Genomic DNA, 12,925 nt, shown 5'->3' on the forward strand with positions numbered 1-12,925 from the left:
CTGTGGCTCAGTTCATAGCACCCTCACCTTTGAGTCAGAAGGTTGTGGGTTCATGTCCCACTCCAGGACTTTGAACAAAAAAAAAGTCAAGAACTGTGAATGTACTCGAAAGAGTTACCTAAAAGCATGCAGGTGAAACTTATTTATTCTGCATTAACCGTGGATTACACTGGCTGTCTTGTACATCTTGTGTTTTAGTATTTTTATACATGTTTTTGAAGATTGAATCCAGTTTGATCAAACTATAGGTTTACTTTAGACCCATGTAGGGTACAGAGGAGATTTACTAGGATGTTACCTTGGATGTAGGACTTCAGCCATTAAGAGAGGCTGAAAAAGTTAGGACTGTTCTCCAGGGAGCAGAGAAGGTTAAGAAGTGACCTATTAGAGGTTTTCTTAATGATGAGGGTTTTGACAGAGTAAAGAAAACCTCGAATCAAACCTGGATTAATGACCTGAGGAAATGGATTTAAAATCATTGGCCAAAGATCTAGAGGGAATGAAAAATATTTTCACCCAGAGACGTCAGGATATAATACTCTATCTGAAAGGTTGATGGAAGCTGATGCCAAAGATAAACTTAAACAGGACAAGTACTAGGGGATGAGGAACTTGTGGGTTTACAGTCAGAATGGAGGGGTGAGAGACTAAGCATGACTGCTGTTTGAAAGTGCAGCACAGGCACAATAAGCCAATGGCCTCCTGTGTTGTTGGTTTCAGTGATTCTAAGCACTCTCAGCCTGCTGTGCATTTTCTCTTCAGGTGGGTTCATGTTGTTTGTGCCCTTTACGTACCTGGTGTGGCATTTGGAGATATAGACAAACTTCGTCCTGTCACTCTTACAGAAATGAACTATTCAAAATACGGTGCAAAGGTAAGATTATATATTTGTGAGAGAATGAAAATGTTCCTGATTAAAGGAATTAAAGAAAATAGTCACCAGAGATTCCACTAAGGTTAGGTATGCAAAATTAAAAATATGATTAGGCATTTTGAATAAAATATACACTGTACCACTGTTACAAGAATGTAGACTGTGGAAAATTTGTGGCAAACCAAGTAGCACAGCAGAATAATGGTCATATAATGAGCAAGATTTTCTCTTATTGTAGTTTGTAGTGGCTCTAAGCCTTACATTTGTGCTTCCCCCTCCTCACACGCACACTCCTCCATCCCACGTGTTCATCCCTCCTCCTCACGCGCTCACCCCTCCCTGTCATACGCTCATCCCTCTTCTTACTCGCACACCCCTCCCTCTTCTTACTCGCACACCCCTCCCTCTTCTTACTCGCACACCCCTCCCTCTTCTTACTCGCACACCCCTCCCTCTTCTTACTCGCACACCCCTCCCTCTTCTTACTCGCACACCCCTCCCTCTTCTTACTCGCACACCCCTCCCTCTTCTTACTCGCACACCCCTCCCTCTTCTTACTCGCACACCCCTCCCTCTTCTTACTCGCACACCCCTCCCTCTTCTTACTCGCACACCCCTCCCTCTTCTTACTCGCACACCCCTCCCTCTTCTTACTCGCACACCCCTCCCTCTTCTTACTCGCACACCCCTCCCTCTTCTTACTCGCACACCCCTCCCTCTTCTTACTCGCACACCCCTCCCTCTTCTCACTCGAACACCCACCCCTTTTCTCACTCGCACACCCCTCCCTTTTCTCACTCGCGCAAAGGCACAAAAACACACACACACACTTCTCTCACCTGCATTCACACTCACCCCTCTCTCTCTTGCGCGCGCACCTGCTCCGGACCTCCCCTCCCACACGGGAGCCCGTCCCAGCCTCCCTTGCCCTCCCGCCCGCGCGCCAATGTGGTGCCGTTATTCAAGAAGGGAGGAAGGGATAAACCAGGGAACTACAGGCCAGTCAGTTTAACCTCAGTGGTGGGGAAACTATTGGAAGCAATTTTGAGGGATAGAATTAATCTACACTTGGAAAGGCAAGGATTAATCAAGGACAGTCAGCATGGTTTTGTTAATGGGAGGCCATGTCTGACCAATTTGATTGAATTTTTCGAAGAGGTGACCAGGTGTGTAGATGAGGGCAATGCATTTGATGTAGTCTACTTGGACTTCAGCAAGGCTTTTGATAAGATCTCGCATGGGAGACTGACGAAGATAAGAGCCCATGGGATCCAAGGCAATTTGGCAAATTGGATCCAGAGTTGGCTGAGTGGCAGGAAGCAGAGGGTGATGGTTGAGGGGTGTTTTTGTGACTGGATGCCTGCGTCCAGTGGGGTTCCACAGGGATCAGTGTTGGGTCCTTTGCTGTTTGTGGTATATAAACGATTTAGACTTGAATGTAGGAGGTTTGATCAGTAAGTTCGCGGATGACAAGAAAATTGGTGGGGTGGTAAATAGTGAGGAGGATAGCCTTAGATTTCAGGAGGATATAGACGGGCTGGTCAGATGGGCTGATCAGTGGCAAATTAAATTTAATCCGCATAAGTGTGAGGTGGTGCACTTGGGCAGGACAAACAATGCACGGGAATACACGATGAATGTTAAGACCCTGGGAAGTACTGAGGACCAAAGGGACCTTGGTGTATGTGTCCACCGGTTCCTTAAGGTAGTGGGACAGGTAGATAAGGTGGTTAAGAAGGCAAATGGGATACTTGCCTTTATTAGCCGAGGCATAGAATATAAGAGCAGGGAGGTAATGCTGGAATTGTATAAAACGCTGGTTAAACCACATCTAGAGTATTGCGTGCAGTTCTGGAATCTGCATTACAGGAAGGATGTGATTGCACTAGAGAGAGTGCAGAGGAGATTTACCTGGACTGGAGAGTTTTAGTTATGAGGAGAGATTGGATAGACTGGGGTTATTTTCCTTGGAGCAGAGGAAATTGAGGGGGGACATGATTGAGGTGTATAAAATTATGAGGGGCATAGATAGGGCAGGCAGGAAAGAACTTTTCCCCTTGGTGGAGGGATCAATAACCAGGGGGCATAGATTTAAGGTAAGGGGCAGGAGGTTTAGAGGGGATGTGAGGAAGAATTTTTTCCCCCAGAGGGTGGTGGGAATCTGGAACTCACTGCCTGAAAGGGTGGTAGAGGCAGAAACCCTTATAACATTTAAGAAGTATTTGGATGTGCACTTGCGATGCCATGGCATATAAGGCTATGGGCCTGGTGCTGGAAAATGGGATTAGAATAGTTAGGTACTTGTTTGACTGGTGCAGACTTGATGGGCCGAAGGGCCTTTTTCTGTGCTGTAGACCTCTGAGTCTATGACCGCACCACACAAAGATGCACTGACCCCTCACTCACTCACCCCTCATTCACTCATATTCTCTCTCTCTGACGCACACATACTCACTCCTCTCTCAATCTCTCACACACCCTCACACTCACTCACATGCACACTCACGCCCTTGTAGATGGGTATATTACCCAAGGCAAACTGCTGTAGCTTTACTAAAGGCATACCACATGACCACCTAAACTCTCTTCGACTCTGCTTTGGAAACCCATGTCTTAAGAACAAGACTGCTTTTTGTAGCCCAAGACTTTTCTGACTTGACTAGATGGCTGATTCAAACTACATCTTTCTCCCAGCCTAGAGTTGTTTCCAGGAGGTCTTCCTCGCACAGCCAACCCCTAAGGTCTCCACAGTGAATCTAAAATACCTTTTCCCCCTGCCTTTTATCTCAGGTTTCATTGTTCTCACACCTCTTTGAAACCCAAATCCTTCCAAATATATAATTTTTCATGTTTCTATTTTGTCTCTGCTTTCGGGTCAATAACATGCAATATATGCTCTTCTGTTTGCCCATGGAACTCCTGTAAGACGCAAAAATATTTCTTGCCGCCTGACTTCCCTTTTGATATGCAAATGAACTCAACTTACCTAAAAATGCAAATTTTATATCCAACCTATTTACTTGTACCTCAAACCCACCATAATATCTCATTACAAATGCACACCTAGCACCTCTATCCTTTCATGTCTTAACCTCCCAGGCAATCTGCCTCTTGTAACTTTTCCCCAGCTTAATCAAATCACACGTGCACCCCTCTCTCACACAGCGCACACACACCCCTCTCTCTTCGTCTCTTTGTCTCACAAACGCACGCACACACACACACACTCTTCCCCCAGCTCGCTCTCTCTCACACACACAAACCTCCTCTCACACACACACACACACACACACACACATGCTCCTCTCTCTCACTTGTCGCTTCCTCACCTGCCCCTCCCACGCACTCACTTCCAGCCCCCCTCTCACGAGCGCGCGCACACACACTCACATCCACACACACAAACCCCTTCCCACGCACTCACCCCCACCCCCTCACTCTCATACACGCACGTATACACACACACACACCTCCTCTCACACACACACACATGCCCCTCTCTCTCACTTGTCGCTTGCCCACCTGCCCCTTCCACGCACTCACTTCCAGCCCCCCTCTCACGAGCGCACACACACACACACTCACATCCACACACACAAACCCCCTCCCACGCACTCACCCCCACCCCCTCACTCTCATACACGCGCGTATACACACACACACACCTCTCCTCCATCTCTCTCATTCCCTCTCTCTCTCTCTCATTCCCTCTCTCTCATTCTCTCTCTCTCTCTCTCTCTCTCTCTCTCTCTCTCTCTCAAACACACCAGCCCTTCTGCATCTCTCTCACATGCATGCACTGGCCTCTCTCTCACATGCCACACACACGCACACACTCGTGCCCCCTTCTCCCTCTCTCACACATGCACATGCACGCCCCTCTCTCTCCCTCTCTTATATGTGCATGCATGACCCTCCCTTGCTTTCCCACGCGCTCTTTTGCTCTCTCTCGCGCACTCCTTCCTGGTAGGCTCATGGCAACCTATCAGCAGCAAACATGGGAGAGAAACAGCATGGGAGCAGCCCCTTGTACAAGTCGCCAATTTCATTGATTGTTCTTACTGGCATTTGATCAGTGGCTCTGGGGGCCACATAGAGGGACTTTGCAGGCCACAATGTGGCCCACAGGTTGTGCAAGCCTGATTTATACTCCAATGTTTTTGTAAATTCACAGGTCTGCAATTGAGACCTTCACTGAGCCCTGCAGAACCTGTTTGATTGCACAGATTTATATCATAAATGCGAACTGTGCAATTCTGGCACCTATACTTGTGCACATAACGCAACCCCTTTATTGTGCATGCTTGGCACATGGTTTCTGCTGAATCATTCAAGTTTGGTTTGCTACAATGCTTAGACGACTTCGCTACTTAATTCCTTCTCTTGCTCGTTTAGGAGTGCAGTTTATGTGAAGACATACGATTTGCTCGAACTGGTGTATGCATAAGCTGTGATGCTGGTATGTGCAGAGCTTATTTCCATGTGACCTGTGCTCAGAGAGAAGGGCTACTTTCTGAAGCAGCTGCTGAAGAGGTGAACCACATTCACAACTCCTTCCTGCTTTCCTTACCCTTTCTTGAATAGCTGAGAGTTAATTCCTGCACGATAACTTGCTTCCCAGACAATAGTTTTTTTTGTCTGTTTTTACATTTAAATGAATGTCATTTTAAAGAGCTTTATGAAGTTGCTACATATTTCATCAACCTACTTATTGGGGATTCTCAAGACAAAATGGCTTAAAGTCTGAAGAAAAATAATAGGTGAGGGTGCATCCATTTTACTACATGTAATTAACATGGGTAAGCCAAGCATGACTTTCTTTTCAAATTATTTTTTTATAAATGAGGAATGGACAGCAATTATAGACGAATACCCTTGTTTCAGTTACTATCAACTGTTTACCATTCATATTGCTGATTCTTTTTTACATTAGCGAGGCATGTGTTATAAGTATTAACTTATACTTGTCAGAGGGCACTTTAAAATAAGAATTGGTGTATGTTTAGTAACAACTTTTTAAACAGAAAGTCAATTCAAAGACTCTTGAAATTCAGCAGTTTTAGGCTTTCTATTTTATTGGCTGCTCTTTGACGTGTGCAATTTAATTTGAATGCACTCACCGGCCCATTTTTCATCCTGTTAAATAATCAAGACTACTTCAGAGCATGAAGCAGCATATCTGCACGCACTAAAAGCTTGTTTTTAGTGGGGCTCTGTATAGAACTTGATGTTGAGATGATGCTGCCTTTGTATGTGTGCGTGTGTGTCTCCAATTGTATAGGCTAACAGCATAACTATCTGCTCTGCATCAGTAACATTCAACAAAACGTTACATCAATGTAAGAGAAAGCCATGTTTGAATTTTCTTTATAAGACAGTAGAATTCAGAAAGATCAAGAAGGGTGGAGATGGGCCATTGGGTCAGATTGACGAGTGGCTGGTCTCTGGCCAAAAGATAGAGTACCCCAGAAGCAAAAGAGACAAAGGCAATAGAAGAAGACATGAGCATAATGTTGAGGTTGGGTTTCGTTGTGGTGAGATGACGGGGAAGATCATTCTCAGTCAAAATGGAAAGGTTGGAGGGGGTATTGAAAGTCCAACAAATATTTATCCTGACAGGAGTAAGGTTGGCAGGGGATCAAAAGAAAATTAAGCTGAAGCATTCAGGGGCTTATTGAGTTTCTGTATCAAAGCTTCTGTATCTGTAAATAAAACAACTGCAAAGGCCACAAATCTGAAAATGCTGGAACTAATAGGTTTGCTGGTAATATTTTGAGTGTAGATGCAAGTCACCTGGGGCCAGGAAGAAAAACAAGATTCTTAAGGACAAAATTAAAGGGGGCAGGCTAAAACACAAGCAAAAGCTGGGAATGCTGATATTTGTATGAGGGCAAATAGCGAGTAAATTTTTGAAAAATTAAAACTAGTGGTGATATTGGAAGACAGTCATAATCAGGCAAGAGAAGTTATTTAAAGACCAAAAACACCTTACATTTATAAAACACCCATAACTTAATAAAACACCCCACATTGCTTCAAAGGAGTACAATCAAACAGAAATGAAAACAGTTAAGTCAGACAATGGATAGAGAGATTTTCAAAAAAACAAAATGTTAGTTAAAGAATTGGAAAGAGAGGGAAGAAACTGGAAAGAAAATGGGGAAATGAATTATAATTGGTGCTGACTTCATAGCTTATACATTTTGTAGTGATCGCTCATTTTAATAACTTTAATGCAATCTACTTTCTCCATTTGACTATGTAGCAAATGTAAAAAACTTAACCCTTAAGCAAATGTTAAAAAAGGACCAGAAATTGCAATTTCAACAACTGTCCTTCCAAGAAAAATCAATTTATTTGAAGTAGAGTTGAAAGCAGATTTGTTTTTGATGAGCTTAATTCTTTTTACCCAAAATTCAGCTTAGCTTTTTTGGCTTGATTTTCTAGTAATCTTTTCTTTTTTTTGAAAAAAAAGAAAAGACAACTCTGACTAAAGCAAAAAAAAAGCCAAAAAGAGACAGTAACCATGCTTTTTTTCACTTGTACTATTCACTGCAGCAATTCAGATTTGGTTATAGAGTTTCATTGGTTTGAATAATCAGATTGAATTAAATTTATTCATGAGGGTGATACATTCTTCTTTACTCTGAAGCAATTAAAGCAACTTTTAAAGTTGAAGAATTTCAAGAAGCCAGTGTATAAAAATCAAAAAAGTATGCAGCTTTTTACTGTAGTGAATAGAGGATAACTAAAAAGTGCATAATTCATACAATTTTTTTTAAAATAAAATCTAATTTATTTTGTAGAACTGTTTCAAATTGGTTATTTGTCCTCCAAAATCAAACTATTCGTTTATTGGAGAAGTGGTTTTATAGTGCACGGGGAGGGAGCCAAAAAATTTTTACTGTCACCAGGTAAAGCAGCTGACTCAGTTACCAGCCTGCCTGGGTCCTTTCCCAGCTATTGGGTAAGTTACTAGCACTAAAGAAAATAACATCAAAGATTGACTTCAAAGCAAGTGCACATGTGTTGCCTCTGCCTCCCTACACACTGTAAAACCACTTCTCAGACGTCAACATTACTTGGTGACACCACTGTTGGAGGCATAGCTGAAAGCTACTGACTTTGATGCTTTCAGCCACTGACTTTGAAGCTATGTGCCATTCTAGCAAGAGGGCCTTTGCACCTAAATTATGAGTTTGCTGCTAACAAAAGTAGTGCGACTATTGTCAGAGTTCTAAGTGCAGTGGTGGTGATTCAGCTGTATACCTGGGGCTTTTATTTCCATGATTGTGCTGTCAGGCTGGGAAGCACATGTAATTTATGAAACATCAAGGCTCTCATTATCTGCCGGGTTTCTGCCCAGATAAAAGCTTAATCTGTGTTGAGCCAAGTCAAATAGTGTAGAAGATCAAGTAAATGAGTTATCACCATACTACAGTATGTCCAAGCATCCACAGTCTTCTGTTAAATTCATCCGTTGAACCCTTTGTTTGAACCAGTCCATACCTACAAAACTGGCCAAGCCCTCTGGCATGAATGGCAAGTCTCTGCCAATTGCGCTTGTTTGTGGGATTCAGTACATTCTGCCCAGATTCCCGGGGCATGGGAACCGGTGGCCATGAACCCAGTGCACACCAGTTGACCTGTAGTGAATCAACATTAGAACTTTAAAAAAAATCTTTGAAGGATAACTTATTTTTTGACTTTTTTTTTTACATGGAGAGAAATATTAAAAACTATGGACTCAGAGACTCAGAGGGTAATTTAAAACATTACTGTAATAGGTTGCAGAACTGAAAGATAAATACTGCTTACTAAACAGTCTCCAAATTTACTCTGAAGAATATTTTTCTTCCCCGTACCTTTTATATAACACCATTCTGGCGCCTTGAGGTGCCACTGACTGTTCCAGTGATAAGTTGATTAAGCTAGTTGATTGCATTGATTCATGGGAGATTTTGCATTTGGACTACAGTTAATCAGGTTGTTGCAGTTTCACCTTGCCCTGACAGGAGCAATGTTGGGTGCATTTTGCAACAATTTACTGAAATTCAAGTTATCAGGTAACGGCTGTGAATATTTCAGTTCTGTAAGTGCTTGCACTAGAAAACTATTAACTCAACTGAAAAGAAAGTAGGGAACCTAACCAAACAGTTGGGATTTCATAAGGAAAGCTAGGCATAACCATAACTTTTATTGATGTGGAGAGACCTGCATTTATATAGCACTTTTCATGACCACTCGTTGCCCCAAGGCAATTCAAAAAGTACTTCACTGGCTACGAAGTATGGTTCTTGTTGTAATGTAAACATTTTTTACTGTGGAGAAACATTGCAAAACGCAACATAGAAATTGATGTTGATAAAAGGAGGAGAGAATAAAAGGAATGACAAAAAGCTTGATCAACAGGTTGGGTTATAAGGAGGAGAAGGAGGCGGAGGAAGTTACGGAGATGGGGTTGGGTGAGGTAATGGAAGGCATTTGAATAAGTGGATGAGGATTTTAAAGTTGAGGTGTTGAGGGGACTGATAGCCAGTGTAGGTCAGTGATCACAAGGGTAAAGGTAAGTGGGATTTGGTGTGGGAAAGGATATGGACAGCAGAGTTCTGGATGAGCTCAAGTTTATGGAGGATGGGAAGCCAACCAGGAGAGCATTAGGATAGTTGAGTCTTCAGGTGACAAAAACATAGATGAGGGCTTCAGCAGCAGAGGCAGGAGCAGAAATGGGTGATTGTTGGACATCTCGAAGTACGTCATCTTTATGGGAATATTTGGCGCCAGTTCAAGGTCAAATAAGTTGCAAATCGTTGGCTTCAACCAAAGTTGGGGAAGGGGGTAGTTTGGCAATGAGAGTACTAAGATTGTGGTGTGACCAATGCTTACATCTGACCGATATTTAATTGGGTGAAATTGCAAGTCATCCAAGACACAGTGATGCACAAGATGCACAGTGGTAACGGAGGGGCCAAGAGCAGGGGAAGCAAGGTATACATGTAGAATCTGGTGCCATGTTTACAGATGATGTTTTCAAAGGCAGCGTGTAGATGAGGAAGAGAAGGGAACCAGGGGCTGATCCTTGGGGATTCTACAGGTAGCAGTATGAGAAAGTTGGAAGGAGAGAAGCCAATGCTGGAAAGACTCTGGCTACAAGTGGATAGTAACAGTGAAACAAAGTGAAGACAGCCCAAGTGAACTGGAAACTGAGAAGTTTTCTGGATGCCATATTCAACTATGTCAGATGATACAGAGAGGATAAGAGAAAAAGAAATGATAATGTAACAAGGCCACACACTGGATGTCATTTGTCACTTTGAATAGGGTATTTGTGCACTGAGGCAGGTTTGAAAATGAGTTTGGAGAGATTAAAATATTTATTTGTAGGAAAACTGGATACAGATTTGGGGCCAACGACATACTCAATTACTTTGTAGAGGAAAGCAAGGTTGAACATTTGGAACTCTTGAAGTGGGGTTTTTGAGGAAATAGTGGTGCCGAATTTCAACAGATAGAGGGAGACATGAGGAAAGGAAACCATTGCGAGCATAACGGCCAAGAGGGGAAGTTGGATGATCAAACGTTTAGTGGGAATGAGGTCAAGACCTCATGCCCTGTAGAGAAACATGTCATTCGGACCAGCGGATCTGTGCATGTATTTATGCTCCACACAAACCTCCTCCGACCTTGAATTACACTATGTGGAAGCAGATTCCACATTCTAATCTAAGGTTTTTTGAGTAAAGAAGCTTCTCCTGAATTCCTTATTAAATTTATTGTATTTTTGTCCCACAATTTTGGACTCCCCTGTGAATTGAAGCATCTTCTCCTTGTCTACTTTCTTGGACCCCTTCATAATTTTAAAGCCTGATTTAAGCTCTTGCCTTTTTTTTCTAACAAAAGAGCCTCAACATGTTCAGCCTTTTGTGGTTGTTGTAACCTCTCAGTTCTGGTATCGCCCATCACCAAGAGTGGCTCGGTAGCACCACTACTGACCAAGCCGGCCGAGTTCTAAAGGACATAGCTGCTAGGCTGGGTTTGCGGCAGGTGGTGACGGAACAAACGAGGGCAAAATATACTTGACCTCATCTTCACCAACCTACCTGCCGCAGATGCACCTGTCCATGATAGCATCGGTAGGAGTGACTACCACACAATCGTTGTGGAGATGAAGTCCCATCTTCACATTGAAGACACCCTCCATCGTGTTGTGTGGCACTACCACCATGCTGAATGGGATAGATTTCGAACAGATCTAGCAAGTCAAGACTGGGCATCCATGAGGCGCTGTTGGCCATTGGCAGCAGCAGAATTGCACTTGAGCACAATCTTTAACCTCATGGCCCAGCATATCCTACACTCTACCATTACCATCAAGCCAGGGGATCAACCCTGGTTCAATGAAGAGTGCAGGAGGGCATGCCAGGAGCAGCACCAAGCATATCTAAAAATGAGGTGTCAACCTGGTGAAACTATAATACAGGACTACATGCGTGTCAACCAGCAGAAGCAGCAAGTGATGGACAGGGCTAAGCAATCCCACAACCAACGGATCAGATCAAAGCTCTGCAGTCCTGCCACACTCAGTCGTGAATGGTGGTGGACAATTAACCAACTCATTGGAAGAGGAGGCTCCACAAATATCCCCATCCTCAATGATGGAGGAGCCCAGCACATCAGTGCAAAAGATAAGGCTGATGCATTTGCTACAATCTTCAGCCAGAAGTGCCGCGTGGATGATTTATCTCGGCTTCCTCAGGAGGCCCTCAGCATCACACATGCCAGTCTTCAGTCAATCTGATTCACTCCATGTGATATGAAGAAATGACTGAAGCCATTAGATACTGCAAAGGCTGTGGGCCCTGACAATATTCCGGCAATAGCACTGAAGACTTGTGCTTCAGAACTTGCCGCGCCCCTAGCCAAGCTGTTCCAGTACAGCTACAAGACTGGCATCTACCCGGCTATGTGGAAAATTGCCCAGGTATGCCCTGTACGCAAAAAGCAGGACAAATCCAAACCAGCCAATTACCGCCCCATCAGTCTACTCTCGCTCATCAGTAAAGTAATGGAAGGGGTCATCAATAATGCTATCAAGCGGCACTTGTTTAGCAATAACCTGCTCACTGATGCCCAGTTTGGGTTCCGCCAGAATCCGCCCTTCGGCCCATCGAGTCTGCACCGACACGTGAGAAACACCTGACCTACCTACCTAATCCCATTTACCAGCACTTGGCCCATAGCCTTGAATGATATGACGTGCCATGTACTCATCCAGATACTTTGTAAAGGATGTGAGGCAACCCGCCTCCACCACCCTCCCAGGCAGCGCATCCCAGACCGTCACCACCCTCTGGGTAAAAAAGCTTTTCCTCACATAACCCCTCAACCTCCTGCCCCTCACCTTGAACTTATGTCCCCTTGTGACTGACCCTTCAACTAAGGGGAACAGCTGCTCCCTATTCACCCTGTCCATGCCCCTCATAATCTTGTACATCTCAATCAGGTCGCCCCTCAGTCTTCTCTGCTCCAACGAAAACACCCCAAGTCTATCCAACATCTCTTCGTAACTTAAATGTTTCATCCCAGGCAACATCCTGGTGAATCTCCTCTGCACCCTCTCAAGTGCAATCACACCCTTCCTATAATGTGGCGACCAGAACTGCACACAGCACTCCAGCTGTAGCCTCACCAAGGTTCAATACAACTCCAACATGATCTCCGCACTTTTGTAATCTATGCCTCGATTGATAAAGGCAAGTGTCCCATATGCCTTTTTCACCACCCCACTAACTTACCCCTCCGCCTTCAGAGATCTATGGACACACAAGCCAAGGTCCCTTTGTTCCTCAGAACTTCCTAATGTCATGTCGTTCATTGAATACTTCCTTGTCAAATTACTCCTTCCAAAGTGTATCACCTTACACTTTTCAGGGTTAAATTCCATCTGCCACTTATCTGCCCATTTGACCATCCCGTCTATATCTTCCTGTAGCCCAAGACACTCAATCTCACTGTTAACCACCTGGCCAATCTTTGTGTCATCCGCAAACT

The 12,925-nt window shown here is 43.9% G+C and overlaps 1 protein-coding gene across 10 annotated transcripts in view; it reads left to right on the plus strand.

Annotated features, from left to right (window-relative positions):
- phf14 (PHD finger protein 14) overlaps positions 1 to 12,925 on the plus strand; it is a 313,616-nt gene that overhangs the window by 89,758 nt on the left and 210,933 nt on the right. For all 10 annotated transcript variants that reach the window (XR_013576193.1, XR_013576194.1, XM_078538816.1 and 7 more), the window contains exons 6-7: positions 763 to 874; positions 5,270 to 5,407. Coding sequence is in view for 8 of the 10 variants with exons in the window: in XM_078538816.1 (XP_078394942.1) it covers positions 763 to 874; positions 5,270 to 5,407 (250 nt within the window). In the remaining 2 variants the exon portion in view is untranslated. The remainder of the gene's footprint in view (positions 1 to 762; positions 875 to 5,269; positions 5,408 to 12,925) is intronic.

The sequence above is a fragment of the Cetorhinus maximus genome, chromosome 3, assembly GCF_964194155.1.
Source record: "Cetorhinus maximus chromosome 3, sCetMax3.hap1.1, whole genome shotgun sequence".
NCBI lineage: Eukaryota > Metazoa > Chordata > Chondrichthyes > Lamniformes > Cetorhinidae > Cetorhinus > Cetorhinus maximus.